A 27,589-nucleotide genomic window follows, 5' to 3' on the forward strand; every position below is an offset into this window, starting at 1 on the left:
GAAAATTAGTCACCACGGAAGTTTGTTTAGTGCCCAGGCACTACAGATCCATTTCACCATGCTGAACACATCTGCAACACATTTTTTTCTCAATATTAAATCTATGGAAGTGCCAAAAAAATATATCCTTACAAAAACTGCCTCTACAGAGCATTTAAACTGCCATGAATTGTATTTGAGAAGAATTTCTCTTGAGTTTCTCTGGTATGTTATGGGAAAGAAATCATTCAGTTCATAGAAGTGCCCTGTCTGTGTTGGGCCAGGAGAACACACTGGAGTGTATCATCTCCTGGAAGAACATCTTGAATAAAGAATAGCACAGCAGAGAGCAGCCTCTACAAGGTGATGCTGCAGGGTTTTCCTCATCTATCTCCTTCTTGAAAAGCGATCCCAAAGGACATCTAAAAAGGTCTTGACTCATGACTAGATTCTAATAATGCGCCTCCAACGCTCTTGCCCTTCAGGCCCTGCAGTTAGTCACCGTGTCAGGAAACAGCAATCCCCCAAAAGTTTGATGCTAACTGCTCTTGCGTTCAGGCAATGGGAATGCAAAAATGCAGCAGGCTACAGCTTCAGCCACCGCCTTGCAGGTATCTTGTAGCGATCTCGGGACAGGGAGATTCCGCAGCTTCGGGAGACTGGTTCTGGGAGAACGCCCTGCTTATCAACAGAAAGCTGAATCGCAATGAAGCTACCAGGATGTCTGGTAATTTGTGGCTTTGTCTTGAAACAGAAGACAGCATTCAATCACTGCAACTAATTTTTTAAGTGCTAGCCATGATTCGTCATTACAGAGATTGCCCAAGCACCTGCCTTCTGCTTTACCATTATGAGCAACTTGTACCACGAGTCTCTCAGCACTAATGCCAGGCACGAACCATGCGAAAAGCAACTCTACTTGAGTGTAGTACCCATGAGAGACTTGTTCCTCTCTTTACTTTTCCTGTGGACATGTGCAAGCTGAAGGCAGGTGTCCTCTGTAGAGACAAAAAAGCAAACCAGTCCCCAACCACCACGCAGTTGTTTTCCCCTGCACAGCTTATCTTTCCTCTTGTCACTGGAATAGAAGAATCACATCACAATTCTTGACAATATTCCTCATTTTGGACCATTTCAGCTCCTCTCACACTTTGGTACGAGCTGTAGCTGTCTGATGTAACAGGTCCAAGGACCCATAAACTCTTTTTTCTGTTACAGACCTGTGGCTAATGCCTGTGATTAAAATGACAAAGTATCGCTTGAAGTCAAGGCATGACTCACCCAAAGGTGTCTAACACAAAGGATGAAACAGACCCAATCTACTACAGTTTCTCTTACTTAAATCCCAAGGCTCACCAAAAAAACCAAACCCAAAACTCATGCAGCTCTGTGGAAAGGGACCTGCAGGTCCTGGGGAACACAAGCTCAGTGTGAGTGAACAGTGTGCAGCTGGGGCAAAGAAAGCCAACAGGATGCTGGGGACATCAACAAGGGCATCACCAGCAGAGATAAAGATGTCACTGTGTCCTGCTCTACTCAGTTTCAGTTGCCACAGTACAAGAAAGATGGAGATGGGCTGGAGATGTCCCAGGAAGGGCCACAAAGATGATCCAAGAGCTGGGCAGCCGTGTGAGAAAAGGCTGGGAGCTGGGCTTGTTCAGCCTGGAGACAAGAAGATTCAGGGTTTACGAGTGCCCTTAAGAGAAGAGACCTTTTCACCATATTTCCAGTATTTAAGGGGTAGCTACAAAGAAAATGGAGACTCGCTTTTTAAAAGGAGTCACAGGGAATGGAGGAGGAGGAATGGGCACAAGTTACACCTGAGGAGAGTCTGGTTGAACACAAGAGGAAAATTTTTCACCATGAGAACAACCATCCACTGGAACAATCTCCCCAGGGACGTGTTGGACTCCCCAGCATTGGACACCATTAAGATTTGGCTGGACAGGGAGCTCAGCATTCTAGTCTAGGTCATGCTTTGCCAGGAGATGTTGGACCAGATGATCCTTGAGGTTCCCTCTGGAACCTGGGATTCTAAGATTCTGATTCTATGATTCATGCAGTTGTCCTTACCCCTGCTGCAGAACCAGATGGCATTACTGTAGTATTCTGTCTGTGCAAAGAGATTGTGATTGGAATGGCCTAAAATAGGTCAAGAAACTGAAAAGCTGCAAAAATGTTTTATCAGCAAATGCTTCTTTACTGGCACCCACAGCACATTGCTTGATATATTACCTATCTTCCGCAGAGAGTAAGACATGATTAAAGAGATGCCTGCCCGAATTACTGGCAAGTCTGTCAAATCAGGGATCCTGAGGGGTGGCTGCAGTGGGATGAATTTGGCAGATCTGTCCCATGGCCAGAGAGGCTGAAAGCTCCGTATTGCCATTCAGCAAAACCAGCTTTTTTGTCTTCTTCAGATATTAGCACTTCATTGGGAATCAAACAAGTCAGGAAAAAAACCTTAATGAATCAGAAAATCTGATTCCTGTCAATGCTGCTGATGAAAACATACCTGGACTAAAACCTCTACAGCTTTCATATCTATTTTGGCAGTAGATATTCTTCCTTGAGTTCATTAAATTCTTACAAGACAGAATTTAGCAAGCTGATATGACTCAGGCTTGGAACATATTCCAATTTTCCCATAAATAAACTCCCACTGCTTGAATGAAGACACTTGGCATTGAGAACACAGAAGAAACATCTTTGTTTCCAATGTCTTTCATTGCTGCAGCCAGCCATGGCACACAGGCCCATTCAGTAGCCAGCCTCATCCTGAAATCATGAGCTCCTCCCTCAATTCCTCACAGAATTCTCTCATTTCCAATTAAGTTTATTCATGACCATGTGATCATTCTGCCAGCGCTGCCACTTGACTTTAACAACTCTTTTAAATGTCCTTTATGGATCATAGAATCACAGAAGGGTTTGGGTTGGAGGAAGGGACCTTAAAGTTCATCCAGTTCCAACCCCCTGCCACAGAGCCAGGGACACCTTCCACTAAACCAGGTTGTTCAAAAACTGGCCTTGAACACTGCCAGGGATGGGGCAGCCACAGCTTCTCTGGGCAACCTGGGCCAGGGCCTCAGCACCCTCACAGGGAAGAATTTTTTCCCTAACATCTAATCTAAATGTCTAAAACCACAACTGCATCCCTTGTTACTCTTCCTTTGCAGGGCTACATACAGTTATACACCCTCCTTGTCCAAAGACAAGTTCCAACAGAACGTTAATCCTGGCACCGTTTCACTACTTTTCATCTATTTTTGTTTTCTTCTTACAGTCTTTTTTGATCCAGCACAACGCAGTCAGCCACATGCCATACAGTAAAAAAACTAGTTGCACATTAGTTGATATTTGTTCCTAAACGGTTGTGAATGAGTAATTACTACGCCATGAAATTGCTGGAGATGAAGTCGTAAGAAACAGATTAGTGTAATTTCGTGAAGATGCAAATAACAGCCAAAAGCAAAAGTACAGAACTTAGGAGAGAAGAAACAAAAAGCTGTTTTAGCAGACATGGGAGATGTTTCTTACTCTCCCCAGACTCCTCAGAAATACCGTGTTCATTAGTCTCAAGGCCGCCTTCTTCAAATTAGAGTGTGAATGGAATAAGATCAATCATCATTTACATGACTTGCTTTTACAAAATCAGTTCAACCGAGTCTTTGAAAAGTAATCTGGTGTCAGGGTTATTGCGTCAACTGAGACAATTTTCCAGTGTTATGATAAATACCGTACTGCTGCAAGGGTGACTGGAACGGGTTGGCAGAAGAGCTTGTGGAGTCTGTCCACAGGGATATTCAAAATTTGGCAGGACATGGCTATGAGCCCCCTGCTCTACTTGACCCCACTTTGAGCGAGGGCTTGACTAACAATCTCCATATGCCCTTTCTGCCCTCAGCTACTCTCAAAACAATAAAAGAGTAAAATATACTCGAATATAATAACAAGGGTTATTAATGCCCAATTTCTACTTAAAATTCCTCTGAGTTCTCTCTGAAAGAACTGGCTCAGACTACAGACAAAAGTATCTTCATATATTAAAGTTGAGTTGTTAAACCTACACGATAATGCATTTTTAGAAAGATGAAACCCAAACATCAAACACAAGGAGTAACGCAGCCTGGTCAAATGTGCTACATCCTGGAAGACAGCACAGCTCAACAGTCTTGATATTGCTTATCAGTTTTGATGTTCATCAGTTTATGATACCGCTTATCAGTTTTGTGTTCATACTTTGACACTTTCATGGTAATAATGAGAAATAGTACCGGTCTTAGGGGTTTTGAGCATAACAGATGTTGTAACATAAATGGGTCATGAACATTATATACAATGACTTCAGAAACTATTAGAAAGAAAAAATACATAAACAAAACACAAGCAAAAATCTATCTGTATTACTAAGAACATAAACTGTTGATGGAAAATGAGAATAACCCAACTTTTACACATACTTAAAGACAGCATTTTTTTATATTAAAAGAGTCTTGTTTATTTTCAAAGTAATCTTTAAAAAGTATCACAGAATCACAGAATCACAAGGGTTGGAAGGGACCTCAAAAGATCATCTAGTCCAACCCCCTCCGCAAGAGCAGGGTAACCTACAGTACATCACACAGGAACTTGTCCACGCGAGCCTTGAATATCTCCAGTGTAGGAGACTCCACAACCCCCCTGGGCAACCTGTTCCAGTGCTCTGTCACTCTTACAGTAAAGAAGTTCTTCCTGATGTTAACGTGGAACCTCCTATGTTCCAGTTTACACCCATTGCCCCTTGTCCTATCACTGGATATCACTGAAAAAAGCCTAGCTCCATCATCCTGACACCTACCCTTTACATATTTGTAAACATTGATGAGGTCACCCCTCAGTCTCCTCTTCTCCAAGCTAAAGAGACCCAGCTCCCTCAGCCTCTCCTCATAAGGGAGATGTTCCACTCCCTTAATCATCTTTGTGGCTCTGCGCTGGACTCCTTCAAGCAATTCCCTGTCCTTCTTGAACAGAGGGGCCCAGAACTGGACGCAATATTCCAGATGCGGCCTCACCAAGGCTGAGTAGAGGGGGAGGAGAACCTCTCTTCACCTACTAACCACTCCCTTTCTAATGCACCCTAAGATGCCATTTGCCAAGAATGGCCACAAGAGCACATTGCTGGCTCATGGTCATCCTCCTGTCCACCAGGACCCCCAGGTCCCTTTCCCCTTCGCTACTTTCCAGCAGGTCAACCCCCAACCTGTACTGGTACATGGGGTTGTTCTTCCCCAGATGCAAGACTCTACACTTGCCCTTGTTAAATTTCATCAAGTTTCTCCCCGCCCAACTCTCCAGCCTGTCCAGGTCTCGCTGAATGGCAGCACAGTCCTCTGGTGTGTCAGCCACTCCTCCCAGTTTTGTGTCATCAGCAAACTTGCTGAGGGTGCACTCAGTTCCCTCATCCAGGTCATTGATGAAAATATTAAACAGCACCGGTCCCAGCACCGACCCCTGAGGAACTCCACTAGTCACAGACCTCCAGCTAGATTCTGCGCCATTGACCACAACTCTCTGCCTTCTTCCTTTCAACCAGTTCTCGATCCACCTCACTACTTGATCGTCAAGCCCACACTTCCTCAGCTTATCTATGAGGATGCTGTGGGAGACAGTATCAAATGCCTTACTGAAATCAAGAAAAACCACATCTACCGCTCTACCATCATCCCTCCACCTAGTCACTTCCTCATAGAAGGCTATAAGGTTGGTCATACATGACTTCCCCCTCATAAAACCATGTTGGCTGTTCTTAATGACCCCCTCATCCTTGATATGCCTAGTGATGGAGTCAAGAATAAGTTGTTCCATCATCTTTCCAGGGATGGAGGTAAGGCTGACCGGTCTATAATTACCCGGGTCCTCCTTCTTGCCCTTCTTATAGATTGGTGTGACCTTTGCCATCCGCCAATCCTCAGGCACCTCGCCCATTTCCCACGACTTACCAAAGATGATGGAAAGTGGCCTAGCAATGACCTCCGCCAGCTCCCTCAGCACCCGTGGGTGCATTCCATCCGGACCCATCGATTTACAGATGTCCAGTTTGCATAGCTGATCCCTAACCCAATCCTCATCTACCAAAGCAAACTCCTCCTTTGTCCTGACTCCTTCTGGGGCTATAGAAATCCGGGGCCCTCGGGGAGAGTCTGCAGGAGTAAAGACAGAGGCAAAGAAGGCATTCAGCACCTCTGCCTTCTTTATATCCTCTGTCTCCAGGGTACCCACTTCGTTCAGCAGTGGGCCTATATTGCCTCTTGTTTTAGTTTTATTTGCTATGTATTTGAAGAAGCCCTTTCTATTGTCTTTAACCCGACTAGCAAGATTGAGTTCCAAGGAGGCCTTAGCTGTCCTAATTGTTCCTAATTGTATCCTTATGTTCCTCCTTTAAATTTTGAAGCTGCACCTGATTCTCAGGTGGGCTCAGCTCATGTCCAAAACAAACCTTCATACATGTTGGGAAGAGACACTGTACTCTTCACCTGCCTTTACTTTTCTAGCAAAAGGAATAATTCTCTGTTAAAAAGAAGAACTAACAGAAGGATGATGCATGGCAGCATTGTTTATTCATACAAATAAAGTAAAAGAATAATCTAACTTGAAATGTGCAAGTATTTGTTACATTTTCATGCTATATAGCCCAGCCATGCCTAAGCTCAGTGGATGTTTACCAAGACCAAGGAACACAAAGAGCATGTCCGAGAGATCTGGACCAGTCTTACAGGTGAACTTGGTTCATATATCTCAATGTGTTCCATCACTAGGATAGATCTATTATGTCGTGGTTTAAACTCAGTCAGCCATGCAGCCGCTCTCTCACTCCCCTCCCTTCCTCCCCCCAGCTCTTGGAGGGATGGGGAAGAGAATCAAAAGAATGTAACTCCCACAGATTGAGATGAGAACAGCCCAGTAACTAAGGTATAACACAAATCACTGCTGCTACCACCAATAATAATAATGATAAGGGAAATAACAAGGGAAGAGAATACAACCGCTCACCACCCACCGATACCCAGCCCGACCGAGCAGTGATCTAACCCTTCTGGGTAACTGCCCCCCGTTTATATAGTGGGCATGACGTGCTGTGGTATGGAATACCTCTTTGGCTAGTTTGGGTCAGGTGTCCTGTCTCTGCTTCCCCTCCTCCCTGGCAGAGCATGAGGCTCAGAAAGTCCTTGGCCAGACTAAACATTACTGAGCAGCAACTGAAAACATCGGTGTTATCAGTGCTGTTCCCAGACTGAAACACAGCACTGCACCAGCTACTAAGAAGGAGAACAAATGACTGCTACTGCGGAACCCAGGACATATTACTATTATTAAGTATAGCCTTTACTTAATAATAATGATTTTGGGTCTAGAAACAAATTGTTCTAAAGAAGACAATAAACATCTTTCTGTCTTTATGACTGTATTCTGAACTGCTTTATGTTACACCATGAAGCAAACCCCAGTAAACACTCACAGCTGGAGTTGGTTGCTCATGTTATGCCCAGTGGCATTATAGGTACAGTGACTGCAATCACAATTTCCTGACAATCCAAAGGATTTAGAAATTTCCTTCCTTTAGAAGGAAATCTGTTGTCAGCAGTGTAACTGTCAGAACTGCTTAGTCCCAAGACCAATGACATTCAAATGGGAATACCTTTCAGGACTGGAGTTTTAAAAATGTGTTGACAATAATGAACATCCTCTGGAATCCCTAGGAATAAATGCACAGATGTGCAGTATCTCCAAAATTTATTGTACCTTGTGTTCTGTGCTGACAGGACAAGTCATGGTCAAGAACACTACAGAGAGCAACAAAAGCCATCATACTGAAATCCACTCAGATGTGGAATATGCACACTTACGATTATCCAGATCAGCATTTGAGGAGATTTTGGCAGAGATCTACAGTTAACACCCCATTAAAGATTTTTCTCTTCAAAAGCTGTTCTACAGCTATTGTAACACGACTGTCCAACATCTCAAAGCAACTCTGAAAGACTCATAAGCGCTAATGAATGCATCTCTCTTCAGAATTTTCAAATGCAAATTATAGGCAATTTCCTTTAATTTATTAAAATGAAAAATTAACCTTTTTTAGGTAAATGATTTCCCAGCACATGTACTGCAGCACTCAATTCAAACAGTTAAGAGTGACTGGTGGTTCAAAATCAGCTAAACCAGACCTCCTGACTTAAGGGTTTTGTTGTCATTTTAATAGCAATTAAAAGAGTCAGCAGGAAAAGAGAGCTCCCTTAATACTCAGAATTAAAGGCTGTTCTAGATATAAAGTATGCATATTAAAAAGGGAATAGAATGAAACTGAGAAGGCAAAAATAGCAAGATCTGACCTCCTTTGGCAAGCTACCCACAGCAAAATACTGAATAAAAAGAAAGGGGGAAAAAAGAAAAAGAAAAAGGCGACCTTGAGGAGTCAGCCTTGGGTATGAGTACAAATCAACCTGTCTGAAGATAATGGTTGAGAAATCAGCGTTTCCCTTCGGCTCTGGCTCAGGCAATCCAATTAAAAAAACAGCCAGAAATGAGTCATGTGAACGAAATGATTGCTTTCAGTCAATATGCTAATTGACTGGAAACTGCATACATGCCAAGCAGAGATAAGATAATATGCTGCATCCTAGGTAGGGTTTATCGAAGTCCTGGGTATGCAAGGAGGAGACAAGATCGCTATTATTAATGCCAAAAAGGAGAATTCTGAGACATTAACTAACTGGAGTATACGCTTTTCCTTAAATATGTTCTTAAGCAGCTAAACCAGGAGAAACTGAATCGCTGCTAAGAAGCAGTGTGATACTGTGATTAACGCTGTTCTGAGCTGACATTACTTTTGTTTTTGAAAGAAGCCTACCTCATAATTCACATTTGCTCAGTCTCTTCTGAGTAAACAGAAATATGGAAAGTATGTTTTTATCTCAAGCTCTCCTTTTTCCTTTTAGGACAAAATAATTACATTCAACAAGAAGCAATTCCTTAGGGCAGATTTAAGCAAATCCATTACCTCCTCTAAGAGGAATTCTCAACAATAACTAATGGAAAAGGGGGGGGGGGGAGAAATCTAGATTTATAGACATCTCTAAATATATTCTCTTTATGCCTGTGCCACACACAAACAGTAATAAGATGTTTCTTAACAAAGCCTCTTTTCTGAATCCAGCTTCACACACTCCCCCACACGTTTCTGAACACCCCCTGTAACACAGATGGTAAAACAGCTGAGATGTTTTGTATTTTAAAAGATAGTGGCAACACCCCTGATTAATAGAGAAAATGGCAAAAACTGGAAAATGCCATATACTGCAGCCAATAAAACCAGGGAAACTCTACCCCAACCTTTATCAGCACACCAAAAAAGTACTCTCCACCTCAACAGTTACTTCTTGCAACTGTTTTCAGCAAGACGTTTGCAAGCCCTGTCTTTCCTTCTCTTTGGTCCGTGTGTGCAATTGTTCTAAAGCACTTGTGCATGAAAATAAAGCCGGTGTCAACAGGGGCTACACTTCACCAGCAATGCAGCCATGGGAAAGACAGGCTGCTACAAGAGCATTTCTGAAGAGCACATGAGTCAACTTTCCCATTACAGCATTTAAAAACTCTGCAGTAAATTAGTGTCTATTAAGAATTGGAGGGTTTAGGAGATATACTGTGAAAACTGAACACACATACAATTTATAAAGGCTTTTTTCTTCGTTTTTCTGCTCTTTTGGGGGGGGATGGGGGAGAAATGAAGAGATGGAGCTGCAAAACCTGAGCAGGAACTTACAGCAGCTTGCTTCTGTGTCTCTTTTGCTTCCGCCCATTTTATTTAAAAGGAGGCACTCTGCAATATGTTATTTAAGACTGAAGTAACAGCAAAGCAGATGACTAAACACCCCCATTCTCTTGGCTCTCAGCCCACCATTACTTTACCACCATAGTCGCTTTTCAGTTGGCACCTGGTCATAAGAAAGCTTCCCTGTGTTGAATAGGCTCTGCGAGACGGCTACACACAGCCTCTGCTTTCAGTAACCTTCCTGTGGTGTTTGCTCAGGGCACTGCGTGTAAAGTAAAGGAGGGACAAAGCCAGGCCAAGAGGGAGTGAAACACATTTGGAAATATTGCCCCTACCCCTGTTGCGTGGGCAACTTTTGAAAAGGAGGCAAAACAAACAAAGCAATTTATAGTTGTTAGTGATCCAAACCAGCCTGAAATGAAGAGATTTGTATCACAACACTGTTAGTTTTGAGACATCTAAGATGATCCTGAAAATACAGAGTAAAAAAAGAAATTAAATGTGGCTAGATCAAAAGCACATTTGTGAAAATGGGAAACAAGAAAACTGGCAAATTCTTGAGCCAAAATTATCAGCAGGTGACAGATATTAACCCTCATATTAAAATCCATGTCTCCAATGTTAGTTGTCAAATTATGTATTAAAATAATCTGCAACGCCATATAGTTTCAATATCAACAGAAATACATCAGCAAGCTTGTACTTTGCTTTCCTTTGTGCCTGTGCTAAATACATGTAACCGTCCCTGACAGACAAGAGGTACCACCAAAGAAACATTCTCTTCATTTACACTTCTGGTATCTTAGGCAACCACAATTAATCCTCTCTTCTTTATCCGACACCCTCAACGCAGAGAAGTGAGTGGGTGAGAACTCCCACCTGCAGTAAAAACCCATTTGACATCATTACACAGCACGACCGGGGCCTCATCTTAGAATGAAATAGAGCAGAAAGGAATAAAAAATCGGCTGCATTGACTGTTTTTGTTGCCGACAGAAATGATGTTCAGTATTACATCGTCTTACAGCATCGCTCTTCAGAATTAAGTCCTTAAAAATACCAAGGCAGTTGGGCTTTTTTAAAGCAAAGATTAGAATGAAAATAGAAAAGATTTAGAGATAAGCTTCTCTCAACGGCTTCAAGAACTCAGTTGGCTAAAATTACGTTTACAGAACTAGTTGTGTTATGCTCATTGCTCTTGCAGAAAAAGTTGTCTCCATCAGTAGCTGAAGCATGTTTATGTGACACGCAGCAAAGCAATATTATCTGTCTGTGAATTCCCGAACTCAAGCCTATGTCCTTCCCAGTACTGTGCTTCAGGTGCTTGCTCATATTTCTTCAAAAATGAGCAAAAACCATGTCACAAAGTTTTATGTCTGGAACAGCTGCTATTCAAGCCAAGACGTGTCAGGATCTAGAAAGAGTGTTTCAACGGTGTTGAGGCGTATTTTGATTTTTGAAGGGGGGAGACTGAAGAAGCCCCATAACCGCTTCTACCCCTTCCCCCCAAAAAAATTCCTCAGAATTTTGTAGTAGAAATCCTAACAAAAATATCCAATGAGAACAAATGTGACCTCTTCAAACAGATAATGAATTCAGCTAGGACACAATTCATCTGAATGGCCATTTAATCGCTACAGAAATGCCCGTTTCTCTGCTTCTGCCGGAAAAGGAGGCTAGGATGCCTGGCTCAGATGGAAACATCTGAAATTAGATAAATGAGTGCTGCTCTCAGTAGCTGTTCTTGATTTTCATGTTGTTTTCATTCTAATTTAAGTCCATTATTTTATCTCTGAAGGTTTACTGGTTTATATGAGTTCAAGCCCAAAGCCAGCAAATAGATGAGATAGTGAAGCCAACACTGAACAGGCACAGTGCCACACATTGGTTAATTTCTAAATGCACTCATCACTATGTTTACTTCTGGTTCTGGACTTAGGAATCTACCTGGAGTATACTGCAGCAATGCCTGAGCAAGCCTGGGTGGATATTCAGCATCCAGCACAAAAGTGAGGTCCTAATGAAAAATAAAACAGAGTTTTCAATGCAAAATCAGAGTTCGTAATTTGTTCTCAACTCCCTATCTCTCCCTAACTCTCAACTGCTATCAGGTCTTCCCCATCAACAGTAAATCAAATGTGTTATCCACATCTGCTTCCATTCCTTTAAATAATATCAAAAAGATAAGCAGGGAGCACCACCTTCACTCTTAGCAAGTGAGCAGCAAGGTCTTCTAATCATGTGAGGCTACATTAGTAGGGAAATCAGGAATATCAGATCACAAGCAAAGGTAGTTCATACCGCTTAGATTCATTTCTCATGGACTCCCACTAACGTAGCGGATGTCTTTGAAATAGTTTATTTTTCCTTTTTATTTTCTCTTTAATAACTGAATTAGATGTCCCTCCCATCAGCACAGCACCTAGCCTAGCCCTAAAGCATTTGTGGAAACTGCAGAATCTATTTATGTTTGGATTTCAGAGGAATGAATCATAACCCAGGATCTTCTTTACAGGAAATCTGATTTTGTGGTTCAGCCCAAGAAACCTTCCCAGGCCTAAGCTACTTACATAGTACAATTATGGGACTACAAAAAGAGGTAAAAGCTTTTAACACCACACTCTGTCATCCCAAGAAAGCAGACACATTTCCTTATCTTGGGAAGATGACAGTTACCACTTTCTTCCACCTTTGAATGTTTCTGGCTTGCTGCATCCCTTCCCTTTTCTCTGTGTGAGAAAAGCTGCATTGACCATTTGAACTCCTATTTTTTGTAAGAGAAACAGCTTCAGAGACAGACTGCTGAGTATCTATTTCACTTTTTAGCCAAACTCATCCCAGTTTTGTGACATATTTTCACAGACTGGGGCCGGTCACCGTGTCCCAGTTTGCCTCTGTAATTCCTAAGAGGAACAAATCTACGCCACTCTCTTTGTAAAACATTGTGGTGCCTGGAGGACAAGAATATGGGCTTTTTTCCCTTTTACCCTACTTTTTACCTTACATCACCTATATCTGACACAAGATGGCTGACAGAAAGCAACTTACAGCTTTTATGGCACCAAGAATTCAAAAACCTGACTAGACACAGCCTTTGGCTGACCCTACTTGAGCAGAACGATTGGACTAGATGACTTCCAGAGGTCCCTGCAACCTGAGTGATTCTGTGCTTCTGTAAAGTGAGTGCCCAAACTTTTATCCCTGTCCATCATGGCATCTGAATTGGTTGCCACAGCATGACAACCTCCATCAACAGAAAAGGTAGAAATTGAAAAGTAAGAGGAAAGGGATGAACTTTGAAAGCATTGGGTGAGGACTGCAGATGAAGCAGCCAGGCCACACTGGGAATACTGTGCTCAGTTTTGGTCCCCGTTCTACAAAAAAGATGTGGACGGGCTGGAGAGGGTCCAGAGAAGGGCTACAAAGGTGATCCAAGCACTGGGCAGCCGTGTGAGGAAAGGCTGAGATTGCTGGGCTTGTTCAGCCTGGAGAAAAGAAGGCTCAAGGGGAGACCTTATTACCATATTTCCAGTATTTAAGGGGTGGCTACAAGGAAGATGGAGACTTCCTGTCTACAAGAAGTCCCATGGAAAAGATGAAGAGTAATGGGCACAAGTTACTGCTGGGGAGATTCCAGTTGGACATTAGAGGAAAATTTTTCAGAATGAGAACAATCAGCCATTGGAATAATCCCCGCAGGAAAATGATGGACTCCCTAGTGCTGGACACTGTTAAGGTTTGGCTAGACAGGGTGCTGAGCCATCTAGTCTAGGTCATGCTTTGCCAAGAAAAACTGGGCCAGATGATCCCTGAGGTCCCTTCCAACCTGGAATTCTGTGATTCTATGACTACCAAGAACTTGTTAAGAATGGTAGAATTATTAGTGCAATGATGATAACCATCCTGAACAGCAACAGGAGGACGCAGAATCTTATTCCCCAGATGTCCCTCCTTGAGCCCAATAGAACAAGAATCCAACTCTCTGTTCTAAGGCTCTGCCCTCTGAATGACAACATGATATTGGTAGAACCATCACCATTACAAAGGGGAGCAGAAGGAGAAGCAGCAAAGCATGTATTTTCAACCATAGCAAAAGAGATGACTAGATGTGATTATTTTATGATTGGATTGTGTCACGCTTCCTTGCTTTCTCCCTTCATTTCTGCATTTTACCTTGATGTAAAATTGTGCTATACTCTCATAAAAATGATTATATATGAGATAAAAGTCTGACCTGAGAAACATGTCATGCACACACCCCAGTTAAAATGCTAAATTTCTGATGGAGGTACCAGATTCTAAATTAATTTCATTTTCCACTGCATGAACTCATCTTGCACAAAAAAATTAATCCATTTTTTGAGGCCAAGCATGAATTAATTTTTTAATGCAATGAGTGAAAAGTGGGATACCAACATAAAACCCAGCTCTTCATTTGAATATTACTGTGCTGGAAATTGATCACAAAGGCACTGTTCCCACTCTAACCCCCTAACCCTAACCTCAGTGAGAATGGAGATGGATGGGTTAAGACATTTTTAGGCCACTGTGAGCAGATATTTCAGAGAGAAGTAATAATGGCTGGAAAGATGACACCACTGCAATTACTGCAAACAGTCCTGGCATCAGAAACAATACAAATAATTATTTGTGGCAACACCTTAGTCAATTTGCCACCATCCATACTGAAATTAGGATGCTCTAATATAACAACCTTGATTTTTTTAAACTAAGAGATTTATCCAGGCTGATATGAAATGCAGCTCCCAGAGTTCTTACTCTCTCCAGCCTCTCTTCCCCTCCTTAGTCTCTCGCAGAAACCTGGAGCACTGAGGACACTGAGGGCAAGGTAAGGTAACAGGAGCTCCTTTTTGCCCTGTATTTATTCCTCAAAGAGACCGAAAACTGGGATAGTGATTTCCTGTCTTTGTGGCAAAAATTTTATTTCACAAGGAAAGCAACAGAAGCTTTCCAGAAGTGTTCCACAAAACGTGCTGTCCCAGATCTGACAAATAACCATAATAATACACAGCCAGGTCAATCCAGGAAATATCTGGGTAGCCAGAAATCAATACTGAAGCATAAAAGTTCTTGTTGCTTCCTCCATTTTGGGAGTATTCAGCCCTTTAGGTAGTCAAAGAAACATGATGTCTATTTTTCATTTTATCACCAGCTGCTGAGGCTGTTTTTGGTTTAGCAGCAGCCAGGAGAATCTGCAGCAAATGCTTAACCCTGCGGTACCTCCTGTGAGCAGCAGCCACCCAGGAGGGAGGCAGGAACACATGCCTCTAGCAGCTGTGTACCCAAACCCCCCATTAGCCACTTTCCAGAATGAGTTACTGTGGCATCTTCCTCTGATGGCAAAGATGATGCAACGGTTGAATGGACTAATGAATTCTTAACCTCAGATTTGCTGGTGTTGGCAAAAGGGTGCCTATGCAAGCAGCAAATACCAGCTACCACAATACCATGTAAGTCTGGCACATAAAAACCTTTGTCCACTGTGGAATCAACAACAGCTCTCATTTAGGACAGTCTAATCTCAGAAACTGATATTCAAATATTTGAAGTTAAATAACATCAAGGCTTAGAAAAAATATAGTTTTATTTGGCAAGTGAGTGATACTTTCCACAAAGCTTTACATTTCCAACTAATTTGATCCTATATTTCACTAGTATGATCTAAGGATAAAATTATTTTTCCTCACAGCTTTGGAAATCTGTTTCAATTGTAAGTCTGGACAGTTTAATTAGGAAAGCATGTTTAGTTCAAGAAAAAAAGAGATGGGCTAGACAAAACCCCCTTCTAATACCCGCTAGGGTCTACAGGTCCTTCAACCCAATTTGATATGAAAGAAACCATTATTGTTCTTTTGACTCCTGCTGAGCCATTACGGCAACGGTTTTCTAGAGATATGAGTGGCATTTACTACATAGTTGCGTTATTCCACTAGCCAAGATTTTAGGCATCAGATGTTTCAAGGTTTAACACAGATTTTGTTCAACATTCTCAGAATGCAACATCTTTTTAATTTTATAGATTCTTATACAAATTTTGGATTGCCACATGGTGGGTATTTGAAATTAACTGAGAGAAAACCTCATCTGCTTCTTCGTCTGTCTTTCTAAGCATCAGTCAGTTTAACATATTAAAACCTGCAGCAGTGAAGACTTAATCAAGCAAATGAAACTGAACACACCCACTGACAGATATTTCCTGCCATAAAAACGCTCACACATTGGACGGGAGGGAAGGGTCACACCCTAATAAAATCTAAGAGACAAAACATTAGAAAGGGTTAAAAGGTAATAAAAGGATTATTATCACACTATATAGGCTAAGCCAAACCTTTAAGTGATATTTCATTGCATTAAAATGTGAGGTCTAATGATCCAGCTGGTCTTTTAACTGCTTTAGAGCCAAAATATTAACTTTTTTTATACCCCTGTGTGCAGCTATAGAATATATGGTTGCTGTACAACCTTCTTGAAATAAAGTTGCTTTCAAATAAATTGCAGAAATCAGCTGAGCAATATCAGACCAAAACCCATGTGCCACTTGGGCTCAGAAAAGAAAAGTAGGCTTCAAGTAATTAATACTTACAATATTTTCTTTGCAACTGCACCAGCATAATACTGAAGTAAACAGTGGACAGTTTGATATCTAGTGCTCTTAGAGGCTTCTATTCCTGTGACAACCCAATTAAATTGAGCAGATAAGTGTAATCTTCTTGAAAACAGAAAACAACAAAGCTGATGAGCTGCACACTCTGGTTTTCTTCAGAAGACACTTCAAGCAAGATTTTATATAGATGTTTCTGACACATGCATAGACTGCTTTAAAATGAGCACAGAACCTCTAGGCTAATCAAAGCAATAAAACTGTTACAGATGAACAAGAAAAAATAGAAAAGCAGTAATCAGGCTGACGACAATTCAGTTGAAATGCCAAAATTCCTTCAGAGCAAAACTTCTAACACACCTCTTAAGACCAAAAATAAACTTGTTAAGTCCTGTTCTTGAAGTCGGTTTAAAATAACATCTTTATATCCTGTATGGGTCCCACACAGCCCAGAAACTCTGCAAAAAACACCAAGCTAGCTGATGCAAGCCTCCAATTTTGCAATAATACCTACTCTTCCAGAAGGCCTAATGCATGATCCAAATATTTTGAGTATAGTAAGAACATTCTGTTGTAGGAAAAGCCACACTTTCAGTTAAGGATGACAAGTAAGTCTTAACATATCCCCTCATGACCCATTTTCTGCACTCCTGAATATGTCATTATTGGTTTCCTCACCTGATAGGGACACGGGATGTGATATTCTCTGCAGCGTTCTTGAATCCACGTCGTCTCCCACACACCTCGATAAGCCTGCTCATAGAAATAGCAGCCGATTACAACCAACAGCGGCACGAGGTACAGAACACTGAACACGCCAATCCGGATCATGAACTTCACTAGTTTGTCCTGGTTCTCTTTTTCTAACGGGATTTCAATGCGAACCCGATTGAGGGAGATAATGCCAGCTAGCAGAAGGGAAACTCCAACAACAACATACAGGCAGAGAGGTGCAAGTACAAAGTATCTTAATGCATCCACATCATAGAGGCCAACAAAACATACGCCGCTTATATTGTCACCTTCAATTTTATTCATTGCTAAGAGGATGATGGTCAGAGTTCCTGGAATGCCCCAGGCGCTGGCATGGAAGAGCAATGCTTTCTTCTCGATTGCTTCACTGCCCCATTTTGGCACAGCTGCCAAGAACCACGTGATGGTCAGGATGACCCACCAAACGCTGCCAGCCATGGTAAAGAAATAGAGCACCATGAAAAGCATGGTGCAGGCTTTGTTGTGAGAGCCCTGTGTCACTGTGGAAGCCTTGTACTGGGCAGGGCTAGATGCGTTACATGCTACCCGGTCTTCAAGCAGAAAGCCAATGAAGAAAATTAATGACACCATCATGTAGCAGACAGCATAAAATATTATCGGTCTTTCTGGATAGCGAAATCTTGTGACATCAATTAGGAAAGTTAAAAAAGTAAACAAGGTAGCAGAAAGGCAGACGATGGAGATCACTCCGATGAAGTAGCGAGCAAAGGAAAGCTCTTCACGCCGGAAGTACATATTTGGGCAAGGAGGAGAACAGTCCCGTACCCTCAGGAAAGAGTAACCCAGATCAGGGTCTATTTTCAACTCCCGAGGACACCAAAAACCGTAATCCCTCTGTACTGCCATTGGAGTGTCTTCTGTGGGCTCCCCAGCTAAATTGAGGTCAACAAGACGAGGATATGGCTCATCACAGTCTGGGAATCTAAAAAGTAAGAAGATAATTATTTACAAGAAATATACACACACTTTGCAAAGACTAGTATCCTTATTTATACACCTGACTTTAGACACACTAACTGAAGTGAAAACAAATACACTCTAAGTAACATGAAGGTAAACCATGAAGTAGTGACTACGTGTAAACAAACTCTAGAACTCATTGTCCCAGAATGCAGTGCATGTAGAAACAATAAAATAGGTTTAAAAATAAAATGGAGAAATAAATGGACCAACTGGGGCTTTAAGCATAAAGGTAAGGGTACAAAAATCCATCTCAGGAAGTCTATAAAATTAGGCTTACTGTGAAATTGAGACTGTGTGTCCAAGGAAGCACAATTCTGTAGATCATTTAAAAAACTCCCTAAGCAGCTATACTAGCTGCTATCAGACAGGAAGTGAGCTAGTTAGACCAAAGTTCCAACTTAGAGCTGCTACTAGCGTTCATAAAAAGAAATGATTAGGAAGATATTTCTGTAAATAAGTAAATCTCTGACTGGAGGCTAAGGACTGCTGGAGGTGTGCTCTGAAGTCTTGAAGGAGGGATTCCACACACAGCTGCCCAGTTCTTTCCGCTGATGGATGCTATCTAAGCCTTAGCAAGAGCAGTGCAAGCTAAGCACACCTGTTCCTCTGCCACCATTCATGTTCTGGCACAATGGCACTGATGCAGCACCAGCAAAGTTTCAGTAGTTTCAGCTCTGGTTTTGAAATTTCACTGTATGGGCCTTATTGAGGAGAGAGGTGGACCTACAGGGCGCAGGCATCTGTTGAGAGGATGGAGTTAAAGCCATCTTCGATCCAGATTATGAAGGCCAAGAAGCATCCCAACACATTTTTTTGCTAAAAGAAGTTTTGTTTTTAATTCTCTTCAATCCAACCATAAGAGAAACTATTTCTTCCTGTCTGTACTCCTGCACTTTATGAGCTGTTGGAGTCACTTATAAAAAAATAAAGCCTAAAGATATTGTTTTCACTTTCATGTATATCCTGTTTCAGATAGATCGGAACATCATTGAATACTTTTCTATAAAGTTGTTTGTGTAATGTAAAGCTGAAAACTTCTCTTTGTACACAAGTCAACAAGAGGCTGATGCTCTGAAAACAGAGCTTTAAAATTTTATACGCTCACCAAAACCAGCCAGCTCCCTCTTCAGAAAAAGACACTATTCATCTCTAGCATATGGAATTTTGCCTAACTCTCAAGAGAAATTTATTGCAGTATCACCTATTAAACTCTATAAAACAGGTCAGCATAAATGACAAAGAAGAAAACTAGATGGGTATATTTATTCATTTAAGAATATGCATGTGCAGTGTGCTGTAACTGGCCACCAAAATTTTCAACTTATCTCTTGGGCAGATGACAGAAATATGAACTCAGTTTCCACCGCTGGAAACAGGCTGTTACACACATGGAAGGGAAAATAAGAGCACATGTAATGGAACATATTTAAAACTGTCTGCTTCAGATCATAAAACATCCTGGATCATGCTAAAAGTTTAGCCTGGGATTCTGAAAAAAAACCAGCCCCAAATCTGCTCACCTGGTGCACTCCATATCCTCAGGCCAAGAGACCCCAAACATCTCCATGAGCTTGGAGCACTCACTGTATGCTCTTTGACAAAGTCTGCGACATGGGAGAGTGACACGGCCATACTCCATGCACACAGGAGCATAGAGAGCACACAGAAATGGTCGAAAATCTCTGGAGCATTCCAAGTTCACCATCGGATGAAATGGCTAGAAAAGAAAATGGAGAATTTAACAGCTACCAACAGCAGTTTTGTAGAACATTTCAGCACAAAGCTACGAGTTGTATCATGAAGTGTTGGGGCTTTCATGACCATAACAATGACCAGCTTTTTCTGAACTGTCTGCTGGAAGAAGTGATCCTCATAACACAGCACTTACATATTTTAGGAAGACAGGCAAACAAGAGGCTTGGGGACAATGACAAAGATTCACAAGGGACATTTAGGGACTTCATTTGCATTAAAATCAATGGGAATTAGACAGCTGAACACCTCTGAGGATTTAGGCTTAGCTTCACACTCTCCAATAACAGTCATATAAACTTGACTCCATTTAGTGTTTCTGTAACTGACACACATCATTAACTGCTAGCTGCTGATTGAGTAGGACAGTATGAAAAACTGGCATTGGTCAATGAGATTAAAATTTGAGGAATGTTAGATAATGCAAGATTCCTTGAAATACACCGTACTGTGATCTTTCAAATACTATTTTCAGATCACAGCATAATAACTGTAAATAATCTCTCCTGAATTTCTTCAGCAGGGCACTGTTGTTTATATCTTTCTACAAAATGCAAACACAGGACATTTTCCACTGTGTTCTTCCCACAGCACCTCATCCAGCTGAAGAGAACCCATCTGTGACAATCTCAGTTCTATCATCAGAATATATCTGTAGAAGCAAAACAGTCCCAACACAAATACTATCATTGTTGTATAAATTCTTGTACAGAGAAAAAACTTTCTAGCTTCCAGAACAGGGCTGTAATCACAGTGAAGTCACATTAAGGATGTAATTTCTTCACTAACCATCAGAAAGCATTGTGAAATCAAAGCCTGACAAAAATTAGGCAGAACAAAATAACTGGTGTCTTATGCTACTGGGTTGCTTTATAGCAGATGTGCGTAATGGTGGTAGTATCTCCTTGGAAGCCCTGAGAGAAAAACAGTGACAATTGCCCAACATACAGCTGCTCTTTAGTGTTTCTGAAGATGAAAAAGAAGGGAGAAAAGTAGGACACAGATTTATGTCTTAATAAAAACTGGTGCATACTGATAATCCATGTGATCTTCTTACTATCCTGTGTGGGTTCATTTTGCTCATGCTTCTTATGGCTTGTCTTTAAAGCTCTCCAGGAGTCAATCAATGTCTAATTCCAAGTTTCTGTGGCACCTACCACTATATAAAGCCTCTCCATATCTTTGGATACGACTATAAAGTAAATTCTATTAAGAGTGAAACTATGGGATATTTAAATATATGGGGAACTACAGAATAAAACAGAACAGTGTAAGAATGCTCAGTTACTCTGTTACCTCCATACTGGAGAAACAGCAGTGACAATTGAGAAAGCCTTTTGTTTTCTTCAACTTATACTTCAAGTCACAGCTTGAAAGGAAAAGGTGTCAGTTGTTTGATCAATGGCAATGCTAACATAAGATCTGTTCTGGAGAGATTTTTGTTAGAAGTTCATTTTCTTGATACCAGAGTTTCCTCTTCTCCACAGCCAGACAGGATTACAGAGCAAGACAGCTAAACTGCAGAATTTGTGGTGCAATAGCAGAAGCACAAATGAATCTGCTATATATATATATACATAAAACCTAAATCTTATTATAACTGAAGCTGAAGGACAGGCTGCAGGAAGATTACATTTCAAAAAGCAATTTTCTCAGATGTATTTTAAACCCATTCATTTTTTTTTTCCAAACTATAGAACAGGACAGACAGAATAACAAAAAATAGGTCATCTTCTGTAGCAATATAAATGACAACTACTGAAACTGATGAGGAAAAGCTTCACATTTCAGTTCTTCCTTATTATAGAATCACAAGTTGGAAGGGACCTTAAATCTCATCTAGTCCCAGCCCCCTGCCACAGGCAGGGACACCTTCCACTAGACCAGGTTGCTCCAAGCCCCATCCAACCTGGCCTTGAACACTGCCAGGGATGGGGCAGCCACAGCTTCTCTGGGCACCCTGTGCCAGGGCCTCACCACCCTCACAGGGAAGAACTTCTGCCTAAGAGCTCATCTCAGTCTCCCCGCTGTCAGTTTAAAGCCATTTCCCCTTGTCCTGTCCCTACAGACCCTTGTCAAAAGCCCCTCTCCAGGTTTCTTTTTGGCCCCTTCAGGCTTTGGAAGCTGCTCTAAGGTCTCCCTGGAGCCTTTTTTTCTCCAGGCTGAACAAGCCCAGCTCTCTCAGCCTGTCTCCATAGCAGAGGTGCTCCAGCCCTCGGAGCATCTTCACCTCATTTCTCATCCAATTCTTCCTATATAGCTCCTTAGCTCTGCAAAAAGTTAATTTTCTGAATACAATACACAACCATACTGTGATTTTACTGATTTTTTTAAAACATCATTATTATTTACCAACCTGATTAAATTCTCTTCAGTGCTGTGCATTTTTGAAAATGTTGGCACATGACAAGAGAACCATGAAATTTGGCAATAGTTTGTTGAAGCCTTCAGGGCTACTGACAAGAAAAAATTAAGCAACAAATGGAAAGCTTTTACATTTACAAGTTTGTTGTTACTCAGGGAACACCTATTTGTCTGCAAGTTTATTTCAGAGACATACATGTCATTGTTTTTAAATAGTTATTGCCTCTAACACAGTTAAAGCTATTGTTTGACAACAATCCAAGAAACTGATTTTAGGTCATTGTGACACTGACATGACTGGAAAAGCTTAAAAGAATGGTCTTCTTTTATTTGCCGGAGAGGGAAAATAAAAGGAAAACTCCACTTTTATCTCAGGAAGTGTTTAACTTTCTTTTCAAAGAACCATCAGAAGAAGAAAATGCAGTTACATTCTTATGAAAGGAGCTACCAGCTTAATGCTTTTCCCTCCGAAAGTCTTGCTTCCTGCCACTGCAGTTTTGCATGTACCCATACCAAAATTTCAAGGTGTCCTGACAAATCCTCTAATACTTTTTTTGTGATACACCTTCCATTAGGAAAAGATGTTTCCAAATTTTCTCTTTTCCTGCTACTGCACCTTCATTAAAAGGTCCATTTGGTTTTGATTGGTTAGCAGAAAGCTGTACCATTTAGAAAGATCCCAGATTATCTCGAGATGGGCAGATAAGAAAACTGCAAAGAGAGCTCCAGATCATGGCTGAAAAGCAGCAAAGCAAGTTCAAGGGAACAGAGAGGCACCAGTATTTCCTTGTGTCCTGTTGATCCTACTATGGGCAGGTGGCAGTTGTAATGGCTTTCAGCCAACTCCAAAGGACACTGGGCAACATGTCCAAGGGAATACTGGAACAGAGACAGGACACATCCAAAAATGGGGATGCAGATGGTGCTCTTTGGCAACAGCTTCAGGGTCTGAAAGAGCACTCTCAATAAGAGCAGCGCATTCCTGGGCTGCCCCCTTCAGCAGCCTGAGGGCTGAGTTACAGGGTGCTCAAACACTCTGGAAGCACCGGCTTCTACTAGCTAAAATGCCAACTGTTTTCCAAGACATCCACATGGGCCTGGACGATCAGGCACAAGATCTGTCCTCTCTTGGCCCTGACAGATGTGACACCGAGTCTATGCAGAGCCCCACTTCCTTCTGTCGTAGCAGCTGGAGCCTGGGTTGAAGATGCTGAAACACCCGAAGTAACACTAGTGTAACTGAATCTTCACTGACAAAGTCCCCTGGAGGGCACATTAGCTGCACTTAGGTTTCTTGAGAGCTTCAGAAAACAATCTGGTTTTGAGCATGGGCTCAGGATACTCCTCAAAACACATTACAGATGTACTCAGCCCCACCAACATGGAAGAAATACACTTAAGTAAGGGTAATTTAATAAGACTATTCTCCTAATGCTGGCTGTTCTGTTTCTTGGCAACTCCAAGCTTCTTTCCCAACGTTTTGTCTCTCAAAATAGCAACTGCAGGCAGACAAAAACTCGTATGAATTATATCAATTCAGTGTATTTTAAAATCCTGAAGAGGCTAAGCTAGACAACAGAAGAATTAAAACCCCTTACAGCCACTCCTTTGTAATGCAGAAAAAGAGATTTCCTTGCTTCCAACCAGTAACAGCAGCATTTGTGCCTGTAAGCAGCTCAGTCTCTAAGCACCCTATCTCTAAAACTATCTTACCCCACTGCAGCTCTAAGATGAAAAGTCACTTCCACCTACTGATGATGTTGTTTGCTATTAAAAATAAAGCCAGGGAGATTAAAAGACTTTTTTATGCTCTTGCCCAAGGATGCAATACAAGTTATGACATTAAGCCCTACACCACTGGTGCCTAACAAAAGGCTCTCTGTTAAAATGGAACATGCTTTTAAAGAATGCCTATTGAACAACGCAACGTATGGAGGAGAAAGGAAGAGGACAAGGACAAGAGAAGACATGACAGCCAAACTGATTTCAGTGATTCCAGCCAAGCCCTGGTTAATCCGAGAAAGGGAAGAGATGTTTAACAAGAATCACAGAATTGTTTGGGTTGGAAGGAACCTTAAAACTTATTCAGTTCCAACCCCATGACACAGGCAGGGACACCTTCCACTAGACCAGGTTGCTCAGAGCCCTATCCAGCCTGGTCTTTGACACTTCCAGGGAAGGGATGGGGCATAAGAGATAAACTCTTCTCCACTCCTGAAGGTACTTGAGTATTTACAATATGCCAGATAACAACTGTGTAATTTATCTACACTTGTATGCTCATGGGTCCTTCCACCTGTAAGAACAATCTTTATGACAATGTAAATTCCTTCACAGCCAGTGATAACAGCAGTGTTACCAATCTCTTTGTTCCCTCTTCCCCAGGATTTTCTTTGCTGGTAGCAAAGTTGCTTTCAGAAATTTCCTGATTCCCAGCAGCGTGGCTCTAGCTCCTTCCCTCCCTAAAATTCCTATCTGCTGAAAATACCTTAATGGCTACGGTCTAATGGAGAGTAGAAACTTCCTTCTTGCCTTTGGTTTTCTTTTGGGTTATATTTTTTTTCAGGAAGGGGTTGAAAGACAAAGGAAAGCTGGAATGATAGATGTAGATTTTTCTTCCCAAATAATTTTTTAAACAAATTCTCTCTTTGGGTCACAAAGCCAATAAATACACTGTGGAACCGCATTACCGCTTCAGACTTCTCATATTACTGAGAGATGAGAAAGCAAATTCTACCTTTTATTTTACACAGCAATAGCCATTCAGCTGACTGTTATTTGGGAAGTGACATTATTGCAAGATTTAAATGGAATTATTTTGATCTTTCTCTATTCTCTTTTTTTATATAGTCCTTCCTTTTAACAGAGAACTCAAGAGGAAGCATTCTCATCAGCTCATAGGCGGAAGGAGTGAAGTTTTCTTCCCTCAGGCTCATGGGAAAAGAGTGATGCTATGACTATCAGTTACTGTTGTAATTCTCTGGTGGAAGCAACTGCCTCTGGGCGCATCCTGTCTCGGGCCAGCCACAGGATCTGCTCTTCCTGCCCTGTACTGCTCAAATGTTTGAATTTAGCTTGCTATTCATTAGGAAAAAAACTTTAATTGTATCTCAAAGTGCACAGGCAATAATGCTTTCCAGGCTTCCTCCGAGGAGAAAAGTAGAAGCTGTTGCTAGATTTAATTCTTCAGACAACTGCTAGTGAAACTGAACATGCAGCTGCCTCCTGCTTTTGATGACACATCTACTCTGACTGGATGGCTCTCACAGCTCTGACATTTCATGTGAATGTTCTCTAGAGACCATTACAAGCAGAATTGGTTTCCTTGAGACAGTGCAAATTCGTTCTCTAAGGGCTCTGACCCACACGCTCCTCTGAATCTCGCTGTTTGCTGGAGCCCATAGCCAACAGTCATGCTAGTACATAAAGTCAACCTGAAAATATTTGTTGTAAGTTCACATCCCGAGCTGAACAACTGCTGTAGTACTTACACTGCTGAGGTTAACTTCAGCTGAGGACATACTTGAGAGTCCAGCCTAGCTGGTGTTTCCTAAAGAAGATGAGAGAGTGCTCACACATGCACAGCAAAGTAATCTGCAAAGAGCAGTGTTCTGCAGCACTAACTTCTTCAAAAAGCCCCAGAGCTGGATCTAGCAGAAAGCTACTTCTTTTCCCACTCTGGCCATGAGTTAGACAGTGGCACATAAGGAATGGTTGCAGAAAGGGCCAGAAACACGCAGTCAGGTGTGTAAGAAGTCCGTTTCTTCTGGAATCAATCCATGGTTGCTCAACTTAATGTGACTGTGGAACTGCAGTTTTATTGCACAGACATTTGATTCTGTTTTCAAAAGGCAATAGGCTAATTTGCCCAAGCCTACTTTTAATGTACAGTGCCAAGACAAATTTAGCGTGGAATACTTCGCATAATGTACATTCAAAGCTTACCTCACCATTAACTTCCTTGTCTGGAGAAACTGAGGTATACTTTTTTTGGTAATTATTTCTAGCTTTGCACAGTGAGGAATGTGCGAAAAGCCAAACGGGGTCACAATTCTGGCTGCCTGTTAAGCTTTTCTCACCAGCATGGAAAAAAAGCTATTCTCACATTATCTGTATGGACCCTTATGAACCACATAACCCATTGGCTTCTGACATCCCATGTCTCAGCATTTGATGTTAGCTGAAAAAATTATGGTTGCAATGAGGATTAAATTGAGACTATACTACTTTATGAACTGGGAAGCAAAAAATTTCATATTGTTTCACCTTGGTACTGAAAGCCTGTGTCTGCATTTAAATAGCTATTAAGTCATTCCAACAATAAAAATGTCAAGTAATTAGTATGGTTTTAAACAGTATTTTCTCATGCTATAGACAATAACCCTGTTATTCCCTTTAAAACCTAAAAACAATTATTTTCCCTGTCTTTCTTGTGAAAGGGCAGCAATCATGCAAACCATCCTAAGCTTTCTGGTCTGTGAACAGATAGCTAAGGTTAACTACTCAACTGCAGGAAAAAAAAGTAAGATAAAGATGAAAGTAGTTAAAAGACATTAATCGCTGTCTATACGACTAAAAAGCAAAGCCATCTGCTCCTGTTCTTTGAAGAGGTCTCCTACTTCATTTTAAATTCTGAAGTTCTTTTGGAAGACACTGAAAAGATGGCATCCATCTGTCAATTTGAACTTTGCCTAGATGTAATCTTTCTCTTTTAGGAACCGATGAATGCAGATGGGTGGTCCTGGTAACAATTTTTATTTGCAAGAAATGTTAGTTTTTATAAGACAGCTGATACTGCTTGGACTTCCTCCTTCCTCTCCATATGCCTGCTGTGATGGGCTTGGGAGAATTCCAAAGTATCAGAGAGAAATACATAGTCCTCCAGACTGTATTTTAGATACTATGAAGTCAAGATGCTATGAAGCACACTTGCCTGGGCAAGCAGAATACTATGGGGCAGGAGCTCCAAGTCTTGATAAAATAATATTTTTCATTCAAACAACACATTTATATCTCCTGCAGTTACAGAGAAAACCTTCCAAACACAAACTGAGCATGATCACTGCTTTGATGCCTGCCAAAAAAAATGCTCCAGTTGTCACTGCGGGAAGGAGAAAGATACCCATTACGAGAAGTGGAGCGTCAGTGATAACAACCTTTTCTTTCCCTCACCTTTGCCACTGCAGACTGATCTGCATGTCAGGGACTCAGGGACTATTTCTGCCAACTCAAGGGAGGTCTGTCTCCTTGAAAAATAACACGAGTGAAGAGTATAAACAATTCACTGTTGGAGCAGTGCTCAAAAATTTATCTTGCTGAGCAAG

The 27,589-nt window shown here is 41.5% G+C and overlaps 1 protein-coding gene across 1 annotated transcript in view; it reads right to left on the reverse strand.

The window, feature by feature from the left end:
- FZD3 (frizzled class receptor 3) overlaps window positions 1-27,589 on the reverse strand; it is a 65,317-nt gene that overhangs the window by 11,714 nt on the left and 26,014 nt on the right. The window contains exons 3-4 of the mRNA XM_065681911.1: window positions 19,670-19,866; window positions 17,091-18,108 (exon numbers count right to left, since the gene is read on the reverse strand). Of these exons, the coding sequence (XP_065537983.1) occupies window positions 17,091-18,108; window positions 19,670-19,866 (1,215 nt within the window). The remainder of the gene's footprint in view (window positions 1-17,090; window positions 18,109-19,669; window positions 19,867-27,589) is intronic.

Source organism: Lathamus discolor, chromosome 5 (assembly GCF_037157495.1).
Source record: "Lathamus discolor isolate bLatDis1 chromosome 5, bLatDis1.hap1, whole genome shotgun sequence".
In the NCBI taxonomy this organism is placed as follows: domain Eukaryota; kingdom Metazoa; phylum Chordata; class Aves; order Psittaciformes; family Psittacidae; genus Lathamus; species Lathamus discolor.